At 35.6% G+C, this 16,508-nt stretch overlaps 1 protein-coding gene across 5 annotated transcripts in view; it reads right to left on the bottom strand.

Annotated features, from left to right (window-relative positions):
- Nucleotides 1-16,508, bottom strand: part of PARG (poly(ADP-ribose) glycohydrolase) — a 123,617-nt gene that overhangs the window by 42,363 nt on the left and 64,746 nt on the right. For all 5 annotated transcript variants that reach the window (XM_026481557.4, XM_026481559.4, XM_026481556.4 and 2 more), the window contains exons 10-12: nucleotides 13,945-14,024; nucleotides 10,156-10,216; nucleotides 5,561-5,636 (exon numbers count right to left, since the gene is read on the bottom strand). In XM_026481557.4, the coding sequence (XP_026337342.2) occupies nucleotides 5,561-5,636; nucleotides 10,156-10,216; nucleotides 13,945-14,024 (217 nt within the window). The remainder of the gene's footprint in view (nucleotides 1-5,560; nucleotides 5,637-10,155; nucleotides 10,217-13,944; nucleotides 14,025-16,508) is intronic.

Genomic DNA, 16,508 nt, shown 5'->3' with positions numbered 1-16,508 from the left:
AGAACTGAGAAACTTACTAACTGCCCTTTTTTGGGTAACCTTTTTCTTCTGTGAAAGAATAAAGAGATGGGAAATTTCATCCTAAGTTCAGTGGCAAATCCCAAACTGTGTACACATTACTATTTTTTTTAATATAGCTAAGGAAAAAAATGAAAACAGAAAACCTAGTTTAACAACAAAGATTCATAATTTGGCTATTGTTGATAATGCTGCTATAAACATCAGAGTACATGTTTATGGAAAGAGCCCAAATGTCCATCAACTGATAAATGGATAAAGAAGAGTGGGGTAGGGGCGCCTGGGTGGCGCAGTCGTTAAGCGTCTGCCTTCGGCTCAGGGCGTGATCCTGGCATTCTGGGATCGAGCCCCACATCAGGCTCCTCCGCTAGGAGCCTGCTTCTTCCTCTCCCACTCCCCCTGCTTGTGTTCCCTCTCTCACTGGCTGTCTCTCTTTGTCAAATAAATAAGTGAAATCTTTAAAAAAAAAAGAAGAAGAAGAAGAGTGGGGTATGTATGTATAAATAAACAAACTGGAATAGTACTCAGCCATAAAAAAAAATGAAATCTTGCCATTTGCAATGATGTGGATGGAGAGTATTATGCTAACTGAAATAAGTTAATCAGAAAAAGACCCATACCATATGATTTCGCTCAAGTGGAATTTAAGAAACAAAACAAATGATCATGGGGGGCACAAGAAAGAGGCAAACCAAGAAACTATGGAGAACAAACTGATCGTTACCAAAGGGGTGGTAGGAGGGGGGAATAGGTTAAATAGGTGATGGAGATTAAGGAGTATACTGGTGACAAGCACCAGGTATTGTAATTAAGTGTTGAATCACTAAATTGTACACCTGAAAGTTGTGTTACACTGGTGTTAACAAACTGGAATTTTAATAAAAACTTAAAAAAAACAAAGATTCAACTAAATATTTCCAATTTAGTTAAAAACTATGCATAAGCTTTCTGTGGAGTACTATACTATAATGGGATCCGCAAGCTCCTATTAATAAAGATGAATTACACAATCCTCAAGAGAAAGCAGACGCAGCACTGTTTGTCTTAAATTTACTAAGCACTCCAGTGTGTCCAACACTATGCCAAGCTCTATGGAGCAATACGTAAGAAATGGTTTCCAGCTTTGGCTTAGATTGTTCTATTCGAGGACTTAGATTACACACATACACAACACCTTGTTTACATACACAGCCATACACATGCAAAAAGAATTTAGTAAGACAGGCTTATATACTGTACAGAAAAAACATACTCCTATGTCTTTCCTTTCCTCTTATACTACTACCACACTCACAACACTTCCGACACCAGATGGATGCGTTTCCACACATCGAGAAATTCTGAAACAGCAGCTAGCTGTCCTATGATTCAATTCAGTTTGGACATCATCTATCAGGAGTTCACATCAGATCCCACAGGCTAAGGATTCAGTCCCACAAGACTGCCCCACTTCAGACACCAACTGCAAGTCCCAAGTTACCAATTATACTTCTAATTGATCATCTATAAATTGGGGTTCCCATGACCTGCTTCTGTGGTTTGACAGAACAGCTCATAGAATTCAGGATAACACTTACTTATGTTTACTGATTTATTAAAAAGGATATAACAAAGGATACAGATGAATAGACAAATGAAGTGCTACATAGGGCATGGTAAGTGGGAGGCGGCACAGAGCTTCCATGCCCCACTGGGCAAGGCACTTTCCTAGTACTTCCACATGTTTACCAACCAGGAAGCTCTCTGAATCCTGTACTTTGGGGGAGTTTTGTGGAAGCTTCATCACTTAGGCATGATCAATCATTAACTCAGTTTCCAGTCCCTCTCCCTTTCCCACAAGATGGGGGTGGGGTACAAAGTTCCAAACCTCTAATCACGGCTTAATCTTAATCATGGTGACCAGCCCCCATCCTGAAGCTATCCAGCAGCTCACCAAGAGTCACCTCATCAGAACAAAAGACACTCCTATCACCTAGGAAATTCCAAGGGATTTAGGAACTCTATTTCAGGAATCAGGATCAAAGACCAAATATTAGAACAAAAGATGCTCCTAGTGCTCTTATCAGCTAGGATATTACTCAGGTTTTAGGAGTTCTGTACAAAGAACCAGGGGTAGAGACCAGTATATATTTTTTCTATTATTTTACAGATACTTTCAGACTGTTGTCAAATATAAGATTTCTTAAAACTTGTTTGTGTTTTCTAAAGCAATTATAATACTACACAGTAATTTGAAGTCTGTCTTACGAAAGAGTAAAACAAGAATATGAATCTTTTGATATGTAAAAATATATGTAAAAAGACAAATTAATAGAAGGTAAAGTAGTCTTTTTTCATTAGAGATAAACTTAGAAATACTGAAAAATATGACTGGACAAGTTCTTGAAATGAGTTATTACAGAGAACCATATATATTCTATATTCTGGCATACTAAATCAACACTAAAAAAAAGAGTAACTCTTTAGCTTATATAGAAAAATAATTTTGCTTGAACTAGTCCATTAATTAGAATTAGTTGCTTACAACATATAAGGTCATTATGCACTGGGTGATTTATGGCTTAAAATGTTCAACAAAGATCAACTGAATATTGTGCTAGAACCATGTGATACAAAGACGAATACGATGTGAGCCTTGACTTCACAGCATTTGTAATCTAGATGAGATCCCAGCACATAAGCAGAATAAGATGACTATTAAAGAACCTACTAGAAATAATACAATTAACTGAAACTGGAGCAAGGGGACATGGCATTCAAATTAGATTTTGCTGACATTCAGGCAGAGGGAATAGCTGTACAAGGACATGGGAAAAAACAACTGTATGGAGCTATATGAAGACAGTGTTAAGCAGATTCCTGATGCCTGTCTGCAATGTAGAGTATGTGAAGGATTATAGTTGCTGATGAGGTATTCTGCAGTCAAGGAAAGTTTTACTTAATTTTGAAGGTTCTTGGAAAAATTCTAGGAAGAAAAGTTACAATTGGACCTGTGTTTTAGAAAGGTAATTCAGCCTAGAGTTTAAAGAATGAATTGGAAAAGAGTAAAATTAAAACCAGAGAGGCTGGTTAGGTGACTACTGAATAGTTTAGATAAGCACTACTAGGGTCTCAAACAGGTCAGTGGAGAAGAAAGTGAAGGAATGAGAGACCCAGCAAAAAATTAAAATGGACAGCACTTGAAAATCAAGAGACTAGCTAAGCATAACAGTACTGTGAATAAAAATGAGAAACAAACAAGGTTTGAGATCAGCAAAACTTAATTTTTACTGGAACAAGGTACATAACTAAAACAAAAAAGTTCTATCCAATTTATGTACAACTTGGTAATGATAAATGGAATACATTCAATGTACATACTATTATTCATTCTTTGAATAAAAGGCCAACATTTATTACTTGAAAGGTATGCATAGAAATAAATACATTATACTAAACTTGATATGCCTCTCAAGGCAGGGATCTTTTAGAAAAATCAAACATTCTACTACTTAAAAAAGTTAATAAAAGGCTCTCTATTACAGGTGAGAAACCTGTTCCAGTACACGAAAATAAGCATATGAGGGTTTCTTTATTTTTAGCCATTTTCCAACTCACTTTACTTTAAAGCTACTTGCTCAGATTACTCAGTTTCTGAATTATAACGTGATGAAAAGGGAGAAATGATAACAATCCTTAGAGAGGTTTTGTTGTTGTTACCATTCAGCATAATGTAATTTATATGCTACACAAGGAGCTTTGTAACATTGCAACACAATATTCCCCGATCTCCTGGGGATACATGGCATGGGTAGGGAGAATAATTAATAGAAGTCTTTATGGTATTCTTTTAATCTACTGAGGTTTCACATTTCATCTATAATATATTCCAGAAAAGTGGGAAGAATCTCAACCTTGAATGTTGCTAAGTAATTCCTTGCTGAATTGTATTGTGATGAAAGGTCAGCATTCCTGTGGTGCTAACTAGCAGTAGCTTTGTTTATTTCATGTGTATTAAGACTCCCTCAGTTAAATCCACGACTTTAATGTAGAAAAGAACATCATCAAGATGGAAATGTGGGAAAAAAAGTAACATTCATTTGAAACAAATTTTTTTTTTTTTTTTTTTTTTTTTTAAAGATTTTATTTATTTATGTGACAGAGAGACAGCCAGCGAGAGAGGGAACACAGCAGGGGGAGTGGGAGAGGAAGAAGCAGGCTCCCAGCGGAGGAGCCTGATGTGGGACTCGATCCCAGATCGCCAGGATCACGCCCTGAGCCGAAGGCAGACGCTTTAACGACTGCGCTACCCAGGCGCCCCTCATTTGAAACAAATTTTAAGCATATTTCAAAATTACTGTTTAAGAAAAAGTAATGATTAAATACAAATTTCAAAAAGTTTTAAGTGCCAAACAAATATTAATTCAGTTATCTAAGTATTTCTGTTTATAATCCCAAAAAATTACTGGGAGAGAGTGATTTAAAATAAAATATGGTTTGCCCCTTTGAAGATTTTAATTATAAATGTCTTTTAAAAGGCCATTCTAAAAAAGAATCTCAGTTTCATTAAGCATTGAGAGCATAGATATATCATAACTAGCCAAATGCGAATAAGTCTAGTCATTTTACAGTATACATTGATATTCAAACAAGTTAGTCCATTCTCAGGAAACTGATTTAGCTTCTGACCCAAAGTAAGCACCAAATAAGGATCTAAGAAGAAAAATCAGCAATTTCCAGGATAAGTGAAATGATGCACAGCATCTTTCAAAGAAAACTGAGATTATAATGCTCCTATAAATGGGATATGAACACAAATCACTAACATTTTGTCTCTGATTAGTGATTTAAAAAAAGATCACTGTAAAGCAAAAGAAAAATGTGTTCAGGTTAAGTATTACAACAATTTAAAACTAGATACACAGGGTGTTTTATTTAACCCCCTTTTCCAAAAATATATATTTTTAAAGTAAAGGCAATAACACAGATTAATAACAAAGACTGAGAGATGGGCAAAATAACCTGCTCTGAAACAGGGAAAAGACAGCAAGCACAGTTGGCTCATGTGCCTAAAACTGTTACATATGGGAGAGAGGACTTTCTTATCAATCAGTTTTAGATGTCTGCCTCCTAAGACCTAAACAAGGTTGGTGGCAGAAAAACATTTCAAGCTGGTCATCATTCGGGGCAGAGCAAGAGCCTTTAAAGAAAAAGAACAAAACTGCTTGGTGACGGCTTGTCAAGACCATACTCTGGGAACTTCCTCCACTGTCAATCTACATCAATGTCTGAACTAAGAGGCCTGATGTTGTCCAGATCTTAAGATTTTCTGTCAAAGGCTTTTTAAAGAGGCGCATGTTAAGAAACAGCGTACGCTGGCAAATAACAGTATTACCAAGGCTGTCAAAATGATCTGTTTGGCGTTTTTCTCCATTCTGCTATCATGCTTCTCTGCATTAAATCAGTTTAGGAGATAAATAAACAGGTTTTCATATTTCCTTTGCTGTCAGAAGCTTGCCAAGAGTAAGTCCCAAACACATGCACACTTTTATGATTCACATACCTGTAGCATGCCTTGACCATTTCCTTCTATGGTACCTTCATAAGTGACATGTAATCGAGTCAGGGGTTTTTCACATCTACAATTTAAAAAGATCATCCTTTACTTTTAAAGACAAGTATTTCACTATAGAAAAATGTGAAAATACACGTAACTAGAGAAGAAATATTGAAACCATTCCAAATCTTAAAAACCAGAAACAGATGCCTGATTAACATTTTTGATATAGGTTCTCCCAACTTTTTCTTATTCAAATATTAAATATACATATTTAAATTAAAATGGGATAACATGCTGTTTTGAAACCCATTTTTCTCCTATAAAATATCAGTTTCTCTTTTTTAAGAGTTGAAAAACTTCTCAAAATGTAAAAAATATTAAGATCCATACAATTTTATTATTTATGCTAGAGTTGGCAATCTAAAGAAAAATACAGAAAAATTTGGCAATAAATTTTATATGATGTTGAGATGGGGCCTATTTTCACTAGTTTGATAAATGTGAGTGTGTGTGGTGGGGTGTCTTGATGAAAATACAGGCCACAGAAATCTGATCTATGGTATTTTTGTATTAATAAAATTGATGGATGAATCCAGTACCTGTAAGTCATAATTATTTTCTTTCCCTTTCATAGACTACGGTCACTAACATGCTACTCCAAAATGTGGCACCATGGGATATCAAACATTTTAAGCTGAATTAAGTTCGAGAAAATGGCAGAAGCAGGAGGGTCACTATGACCTCCTCCCCTCCTCAGAGTTCTTCCTATGTGTAATAAAACCCTCATGTGCAAGGTGCCCACCCTGTATTTGGAGGAAAGGAACATCCTTATCTGAAGAAAAAAGGATGCCAAGAATTCTTACAAATAGGCCTTGCTAAGTTTTCCCCAGATAACTACAATTACCTCATACTTCTTAATCTGTCAAATTCCTCAGAAATGTCCACTCTTCATTGAACCTAGCATAAAAGTATGTGGGTCTGTTTCTTTGGGCCTTCATTTCCTTAAGAAGGTTCCTGTGACACGTAAAGCTTCCATTAAATAAATTTGTGTGCCCTTGTTCTGTTAACCTTTGTCTTTTTAATTTTCAGACCCAGCCTGGAACCCTAACTGGGTCAAGAAAAAACTTCTTCCTCCCTTACAGTGTTTACCTGGCTAACATTAAAAAACCAATGCCATTTTACTAATAGTATTTGATGATGACATTTTTCAGTCACAGATTTTCCCCAATTACTTAATAAAAAAATATAAATTATAATAGAATATAACAGATGAGATCCAAATCCCTAACTTACATAAGGTTGGCGTTCATTTTGGGGGGGGGGATTATGTATTTTTTAAAACAATTATGTATTTTTTAAAACAATTTAACTGCGGAAGCAGGATTTACTTTCTTCCTGATTTCAGTGAGTCTAAATACATTGCTGGGGAAGTTCCAGTACAACAGACTGACAGCCTTAAACAAAAAGCAATTCAGTACAGGTTCTAAGAGCTCCTTTACATTAATGCATATAATCCTCACAACCACGCTATTACTATCTCGTTTTACAGATGGGAAAACAATGCACAGAAAACACTTAAAAGGCTTGTAAGCAACAAACCAACAAGGATATGAAGCCAGGTAGCCTAACAATGGTCCAAACTCTTAACCAGTATGCTATACCTTTAGAAAAATTACTTCTAAATCTCTTCTAGAAAGTAGTGACACAAGTTTGATCTTTTTTTAACTTCCTTTTTTGTTTATTTGTTTTTTGATCCTACTTTCCTAGCCATTTTATGCTATGGGAGACCACCCATGTGGATAGTACCGAAAAGACAAAGAAGCATGATCCTAGTTTGTCAGTCAGGACTTCAAAACAGAAATCTCATCTGTCATCAACTATTCTTCATAACTGAAGCTGTCCATGTATAGTACAATTCTCAATAAAATTATGAAATTGCTAGACACTTTTTAAAAAGTATCCTCCAACTTCCTGATTGGCCCCAGCAAATCTTTCATACCAGTCACAATCAAAGACACAGACGATTGTGACCCTCTGTGATTAACTAAGCCCAGCTAAGGTATGGGTTAACTGTAACATGGCAGAAACTTGGAAATCAAAACCCTCTAACTTCCTGGCATCCATTCAACCCCTTACTCTTGGGAACACCAACAATCCTCCTCTCTTCCTTATCCTCCCTCTTTAAATGAATACATGTTTCTGGTTCTATGGAGTCTGGGAGATTGATTACATTCTCCAACTTACAAAGCAGCTAAAACAAAAAGACATCAATGAGACAAAAAAAGTTAGAAAAGTTATCAAGTTAAATTGTGCCTATGAAAGTTAAGGGGAATATCTTGATCTTACTTAGGGGCAAAGTTATCTCACTGACACAGCAGCCTTGCTAATCTTGGCAATTTTGACCTATCCCTTCTCTCCCGGATGGTAACATACAAATGGATGTCCTTTCACATTAGTGCCAAATTAATGTCAGATGCAGAGTAGATATCTGCAGCTGAATTAAAAACAAACCCTCTGGGGCACCTGGGTGGCACAGCGGTTGGGCGTCTGCCTTCGGCTCAGGGCATGATTCCAGCGTTATGGGATCGAGCCCCACATCAGGCTCCTCTGCTATGAGCCTGCTTCTTCCTCTCCCACTCCCCCTGCTTGTGTTCCCTCTCTCGCTGGCTGTCTCTATCTCTGTTGAATAAATAAATAAAATCTTAAGAAAAAAACAAAACCCTCTGCATGATCTATAAAATCTACACCAAAGTGAGATAAACAAAACATCCGAATTCCTGTAAGATACTAATAGAAAAGCTAAGAAAACCAATCTGTACTCTGGTCTGGGCAGGTAAGAGCAGACTGTTACTTTTAGTTGTAGATACCATATTTTAAGAGGGACCAATGGCCTGGAGTATATCAAGAACAAAAAAAAAGGGTTTAGAATCCATATTATATGCAAAACAGAAGAAATGAGTAAATTTAGTACACACCTGTGTGCACTGCTAGAGGTGGGGGTGGGTCAAGTAAGCATGATGATACATGAAGAAGAATGAATGTTAAAGAAAATTAGATAATTTATGGTACCTCCAGAAGGAAGAAACAGGAATGGAAGGGACAGGGAGATTCTTTGGAAGACAGAGTTTCTTACTGAATGAAAGTATTAGATAACAACACAAAGCCAACAACGGGATACACTGAGGTGAAACAGTGCATTTCCCATCATTGAAGCTGTCTGTTATCTGTCACAGATATTATAGAGTTGATTGATATTTTTAGTAGACAACTGGGCCAGATGATTTCCTGTGGTCCCTTTCATCTCTGATATGCCAAGACTCCAAAATGCTACACATGTTCTCTTCCTTCCTAGCTCAATTTTGTTTTTGTTTTTATCTTCCACTTGTTTAATCTTTTACCCACTTCCCTCTACTAATAATCATCTCAGCCATGCAGTCAGCTTCCTAAAGTAAGTTTGTTTTTCTTTCACCTCACAAATAAACATCTTTGATGAATAAGAAACACCACAGGAAAGCCACTTAAGTAGATGTACTTCCTCAAGTTAACTCCCTTAAAAGTGAGTCCCTTTCATCACTAATTCCAAAGGAAACAATTACAGACTATGATAAAAATTATGAGAAAGTGAAAATGACAGTTAACACAAAGGCATACGCAAAATACACATTTTAGTATGTTTAATCATGTCCTCCTGTGTGATGACAAAGTTGATTTACTCTTCTTTTAGTGATTTGGGGATCTGCTCTAGATTAGGAAGTGTATTAACTAGTTCAGGGCACAAAGGAACTTACCAATCTGAATAAACTCAGATTGGTTATTATCCCTCTCAGTTATCTGCAGATAAATAATAAGAAAAACCCCCCAGTAAATTAGCAATTTCCACAAAATCTGCTAATAGTACATGTGAACAGCCAAACTTCAAAATTCTTATCATTCAGACAAATTCTAGGTAACCACTATCTACATTTTGTTTTAAGAAAGAAATTTCCTCCCATCTTGTCTTCCAGAATGAAAAGCCATAAAATACAAATATAGTAACCAAAATTTGGTTTGGTTACCCAATCAATGAATATTAAATATTGGTGTTCCTAGGGATGGCTGGGTGGCTCAGTCAGTTAGGCATCTGCCTTCTGCTCAGGTCATGATCCTGGAGTCCCTGGATGTAGCCCCACATTGGGCTCCCTGCTCAGCGGGGAGTCTGCTTCCCCCTCTCCCTCTGCCTGCTGCTCCCCCTCTGCTTGTGCTTGCTCTCTTTCTCTCACACTCTTTCTCTCAAATCAATAAATAAAATCTTAAAAAAAATAAATACTGGTGTTCTAGTTAATATTAGTGTCTTCACACAAAACTCCTAAATAGACTTTGCTTCAGAAGAAAAAAACTAAGGCAAAGAGTAGAGATCAAAGGCTTACAGACTTTGATTCAGACAACATGACCTTTCCAACAATGAGAGCTATCAATGGATCATTTATAGGAAACTCCCTAGCACTAGGGCAATTAAGAGGTTGGGAAACCATCTTTCCAGGAGTTGCACAATAGAATCCTATCACGGTAAAAGAGCCCTTCTAATTCTAAGATTCCCAGATTATTTTTATTATTATTACCTTTCCCACTCTGGAAAATCTTCAAGACTCTGTCTTGTAAATGTCACCAAGCCAGTAGGTTCTACAAAAGCAATAAAAGAAAAACACACCCAAAAGAAGTTTTGATTTTGGAAAGATTATATACATTCAGTAAAATAATAGATCTAACAATGGTTATAAAACTAATTGGAAAAATACCAAGCTTAGTGTTAGAATACAACAGAAGACTGATTTAAAATAATATTACCCTTACAGTAGGAACTCTTTCTATAAAATAGTAAGCTACTAAAACACAAAACTATACAAACAGCACAGTGGTACTCACTGGTAAAGTTTTCTAAACTGAATAATTTGTAAAAAATCATTGAATAAAAAGGTGCATTAATGAGTGTAGCTTTTACAATAAAGACGAAACTGAATTTTAATTTGTCAACTCCTCAAAGAAAGGCCTTAATCTTACATCTAAAGACTGGTGAGTATATACACATCTATGCATTTTATAAGAAAATAAAATATCTATGATTAAAAAAGAAAACTGTTGGCATGCCCTTTGGAGTTGACAAAGCTAAATCCAGGGCTTAGATGACATGCAATGGCTCTACTTACAAGGTACCTTAGCTGGAAGGAGAAATTACTGTGTTCTAAGAGGTTAGAGAAGAAAGATGACATAGTTTTTAAGGAGGAATAGATATGAGGGGATCAAATCGCAATACATTTTAGAGGAATGTGATCCTTTTTTGTTAGGTTTACTTTTTCTTTTCTAACTAGTGGCAAAAGCAACAAATAAATCAGTAGGCCAAAAGTAATTTGTTTGATTCAAATCAAAGAACAAACTAAAAAGGCCAGGCCACTTCTATTTTCTTCTGTTAAAAAAAAAAAAAAGCAAGCAAGAAAGAGAAAAGCTCTTAAGCAAAGAGAGATATGACAGGAACTATTAGTGATAATGGTGGTAGAGTCCCAGTGAAAGCCTGACAATCATTTCATTCCTCTGGATGATTCCACATTTCTCTGCTCTCAGTCACAAACAGTAACAACTCAAAAATCATATAGAATAGTCACAGTAGAACATGAATGGGTGACTTGTTAATATGGGTTATAAAATATTCTTAAGATTTCCTTAAGAAATTTCTCTAAGGCAAATGGATAACATATGTAAAACTCATAAGAGATCAAACAATTCAAAACACCAGAGAAGCAATTCTATTAATAAGAAATTAATGTCAGTATCATCATTCAGCAACTTAGCAGGTAAGAATATTAAATGTCCTACATATATTCTAGGAGATCCCAAGAGAAATTCATAGATGTGTATCACTAGCAAAGCCAGAAAAAAGGCAGAACATGGCTCTTTAGATATAATTAAAACAAAAATATTTAGCATTCTTATTGCTTTTCTTCCATAAAAAGCTAACTTTTATGCTAGAATAGGTTATTTTGGTTAATCAGGTATTTCCCTTAATAAAATCACAATATACACTGCATATGAATCGTCAATCTTTAAATACTCCATCCATAAGATACTTTATCTAAAACTATACTGAAAATAATTCAGAAAGCCCTTGAAAATCTTTCAACCTCGAGATCCTCATTAAAAATATAAAATACATTTGACAACACTGAAAAGTTGGTCTTGATGCAATTACATTTTATCAATTCTAAAAGGCACATTAACTTCTGAAACTGGGATACATCTTTCATATTGGAAGGTATCTAGCTATTGCCACTGGTCTAGATTAAGGACGAATTTTTCCAGAGAAAATGTGCATCTGCTTCTGCAGTCATCTGGGAGCACCACCAACCTGAGATCAGTGTGAATTAAATCCACTGTGCAGGCTTTTGTGGATCACACTGATAATATGACTTCGGACTCCAAACTTGAGGCTTGTGGTTCAAATTCTCAGGGCAGAATTTTTGTTTCTTCTCTAGCCGGTGTCATGGTTGACACTTGCAGTTTCTTTATTGTCCCTTTTTTACACAGGTTAATTTCTCATCTATCCGTAGACCAAAGATACAGAGTTTGGTGTATCAGCTTTGTAAAAGAGGTCTCCTATGACTCCCCATCCTGAGTGTTTTTTCCTTCTTAGTGGTACATAACATGACACTTTTTACCACCTACAATGTCCTACATTTGATGAACTATTGTTTAAATAGGTTTCTGTGGTCTCTGTTAAGTAGACTTCAGACCTTCTATATAAATTGATCATTAACTTGCAAACCTCTTTTATTCCACTGAATATTTCCCCTAAAGCCTGTAGCTTCACATCCTAAAAACTTATAACATGTGTCACTATAATTTTACAAAAAACTAAATTACCATGTACAGTGAAAAAGCCAGAAAATAAAATGTCCAGTTATAATTTATCCTTTTCAGCCTAATTCCTAATACTTATGATGGTCTATAAATTTCTAGTTGAAAAAAACAAAATATTAGCATTTTTCCCTCAAAGCAAATAAAATCCTAAAACTTAGGCAAGTTAGCTTTTAGAGAAGACATACATGATTCGACTCCACGGACAGAAAAGTAAACTCTGAATTACTTAGGTATAATAATGGAATTCATTCTATGTAGCAAAGCAAATTTAGAATAGCAAAAAATGTATTCATCTTTCCAACAAATTGCTAAATTCTAATTTGGCTTTATGTCTCATAAACCCAAAAGAGCCTTCATTTCCTTTATTATTTCATTCAGTATAGAGAACAAAACTAAAAATAAATAAGCTAAGAAATAAATAATCCTCTATCAAAGAAGCATGATTTTCCTCTTAAATATCAACATTCTGATAATTGATTCCTTTCCAAAACTCTAAACAATGTTCAATAGCAATTCCTTCAAAAAGAAAAATAAATACCAAGTATACTATAATGTGAAATTACATACTAAAGGAAGAATATGAGAAAATTGACCTTAAAATGAGTCAATGATGTGCTTTAAGACAATCTGACAACCTGAATGACTAGAACTGAAAAGAACTCATTTCACTTGACCAGAGCTGACCTGCTCTACTTAGCAAAACCAAATTTTTAAGATGTCCTGGTCTCCCTTATAATTGACTTGTAGAAAAGGCCATCCATTGGTAACAGCTAACATTTATTATCACGTAACTTCTCATTTCTTATCTACAACTATCCTATGAAGTAACTGATCATTATTCTTTTATTTTACTGATGAGGAAACTGAGGCTTAGCAGTGTCAAGAAACTTGTCTGTGGTCACCCAGCTCCTAGGGTAAGAGTAGCACCAATCTATTATTAGCTAGTAACTTCCAGCACTGGTTAGACATTTACCACCACTGCCTCAGGTGTTATGATTAGTCTCTGGGAAAACAAGATGGTAAAGGTCCAACAGAAAAAGACAAACATATAAACACTAAGTACAACACTGTTTTGTAAGAACTCTACAAAGTGTGTAAAGGGGCCACAAAAGAGAGGGATGAGTAGGAAGGCCAACAAATCCAGCTGTCCTCTGCAAATAAACTAATTGTTAACAATCAATGCTTCTTTAAATAAAGAACACCCAAAATGTATTTCCTGGTCAATGTACTTCCTTTTCAAAGTACTAATTTACTGTTTTTCATTCATGAAAACCTATTAAAGTATGTTCTGCTGGTCTAATTTCAGAGTATATAAAACTCACACGTATTCATAGCACACATCCAATGTATATAACATGCATAAAATCTAGATTATAATACTGAATTATTTGGTTTGGGCAGGAAGGTGTACTTTGAACACAAAATGTTTCTGATCTGCCACTTGATCTGAACCGTCCACATCAGTGATAAAAATTATATTAAAAATGAAAGGAATTTACTTTTCTCTGTGACTCTTCTAAAGTAGCAGAAGAGTGTTTTAAGCTTCTCTGGTTTCCTTGATGAACGTCCTTCAAACAGCCTGAAAAAGACCAAAAATAAAGAAAATAAAAAAGGGTGATTTAAAATGCCTTAATGACTCACAAACAATTAAATATATTGCTACCAAGTAAAGGAAGCCAATTCTATAATGACAGAGAAGTGGAAAACCAGATTCAAATGGCATCTGGAGAGGCGAAAACCAACTAGAACCAGCCTTCTTAAAAGTTGTTCGAGTCAGATGGCACTCTCTAACAACCACGTTTCTCCCATCTATCTTCCTCCAGGGAGAAGGCACCATCTGGCCCCCCGAAGTCAATTAGGCCAGTGAGTTAATGCTCAATCATTTTCCCAATGGCAAATACTAATCATTCATAATATTACTAGGTAGTTAAATGACTGAACAAAAATGGTACCTGAAAAAAAAAAATCCACACGATATGTTGGGGGAGGGAGGGCAGTGGGTAGTTATGACAATGACAAGCAGGTATGACAAGGTATTTGGGGACTGACCAATCTTTGGTAATTAAACAGATATACCCTTTGCACAGTAACCAAAACAATGCCTACTCATCTAGCTTCCAGCAACCTGGACTTGCACTACCTAATTTAGTCTTCTTCGGAATGACGTGGCATTGTTAATGGAAACACATAATGCAATTTATCCTGAGGAAAGAAAAGCAGGGCTTTGGAAGCATATGACCTGAATAAGGAGTTCACTAAAGGATTTCAAACACAAAAGCATGCTTTGGGCATAAAATCTAGCTTTCCAAAGGCATTTAAAAATTATAAAGAAATTCTGCAGCTATAAATGATGACGTATTATTTATCTGCCTCTAGTCATATACTCTGGCTTTACAACCAGAAACCCTTCAAGTTAAAAGTTCACTCTAATAAGTGCCAAAATGGGTAAAATTTTTCATGATTAGAAAAGCAAGCTTATGTAACTATGCAGAGAGGGAAAAGTTAATTTCATGAGAAAATCCTATTGAGTAACTGAAATGAATTAGGAAAAGGGAAGGAAATGTAGATTTCAAATGATCCTGTTTTCACTGATATGAAATTCTGTATTCAGGGTCAATTTCTGAGAAAACAATTTATGTGAATACTCATTTCCTGAAAAGAATATTGATGTCAGAAAAATATTTTAACCAAATTTAAAATTGAACTGATTTAAAAAATAAATAAATAAAATAAAATTGAACTGATTTTTTTAAAAACAGTTTAAGAGTGCCTGTATAGGGGCGCCTGGGTGGCTTGGTTGGTTAAATGTTCGACTCTTGATTTCAGCTCAGGTCATGACCTCAGGGTTGTAACATCAACCCCTGAGCTGGGCATGGAGTCTGCTTAAGATTCTCTCTCTCCCTCTGCACCCCCCACCTCTCTCTTGCTTAAAATAAGAGTCCCTGTATAATTTTTACTCATCTAAAAGAACTTACTTTTCTAAAATGTTTATTACAAATACTTTTAAAATCCAGCTGCCTGCTGAAATAAAGGATCTTTGAGGGTTTCTTCTGCAATATGTTAACCAGGATAGAGTTCATTAAATCAAAATGAAGAAGCCACGTGGCAGTTTAATTAAACATCCAGTATCAAATAAACGTGATTTACTAAATGAATATCTTGGGAACCATTGCAAAATCCCTTTCTAGGTTTACTACTTAGTAGAGGGAAATAGTATGAATCATAAAGGCAGCCATCACCTTTTCTTAGAGATGAACCGATGTACTACATAATTCAATTAAAGTTCCTCTTCCACAGAAGTGTTGTGTAGTAAGGGAAAAAATGGTTGTTATCCTTAAGAAATAATTCCCCCAAACATAAAAAGTGTCCCTAGCTTCTATTTGTGGTCAGTTGTTTGTAAAATCACATTGAAGTTCACATATTTCATAACCACCATGACAAATTAGTAAGCCTAAGAGCCTCTTGGGACTATAGATTTATTACCCTAGCAATATTGACTTTCCTGGAAGATTATATGGCAGTTATTATCACCTACTACAAATGAGCACCCATTGTTTATCTTGTAGGTCCTTATTGGTACAAAGTCAAGCAGAATCTCAATGTATTGTTTATTTGTTGCTCCAGACCTAATTTCAAATCATTATGTAACCAAATATGCTTTCCCATCTTCCTGATGGAGCAGTAAGTGCCATGTGAGGTGGTAGGAATAAGAGACAAGAAGGAGGCAGAAAGTCAGGGAAGATGAAGCAGGTTTAAAACCTTGCATAAAGTCTAAAATTCCACAACAGTGAAGTCTGAAAGTACTATGCATAGCCACCCAAATAAAATGAATTATCTTGGTATGAAAGCAAATGAAAATAACATAAAAACACAGGCAAACAACATGAGTGAAAATCACAAGAGTGATGTAATATATCTGAGAGACAGCACCTAGGGGGAGGAAGAAGACAAAGAGACTAAGACACAAGCTCAAGAAAGGAGGGAGACAAAAAGATGAGGCCGGAAAGGCAGAGAGGAAGAGACTAACAGAGATGGGGCTGGAGACAGAGGGAAGGAAGAGAGA

This window comes from Ursus arctos, unplaced genomic scaffold, assembly GCF_023065955.2.
Source record: "Ursus arctos isolate Adak ecotype North America unplaced genomic scaffold, UrsArc2.0 scaffold_7, whole genome shotgun sequence".
Taxonomy (NCBI): domain Eukaryota; kingdom Metazoa; phylum Chordata; class Mammalia; order Carnivora; family Ursidae; genus Ursus; species Ursus arctos.
The sequence above is the reverse complement of the archived record's forward strand: the minus strand, read 5'-3'. Positions and strand labels throughout refer to the sequence as shown.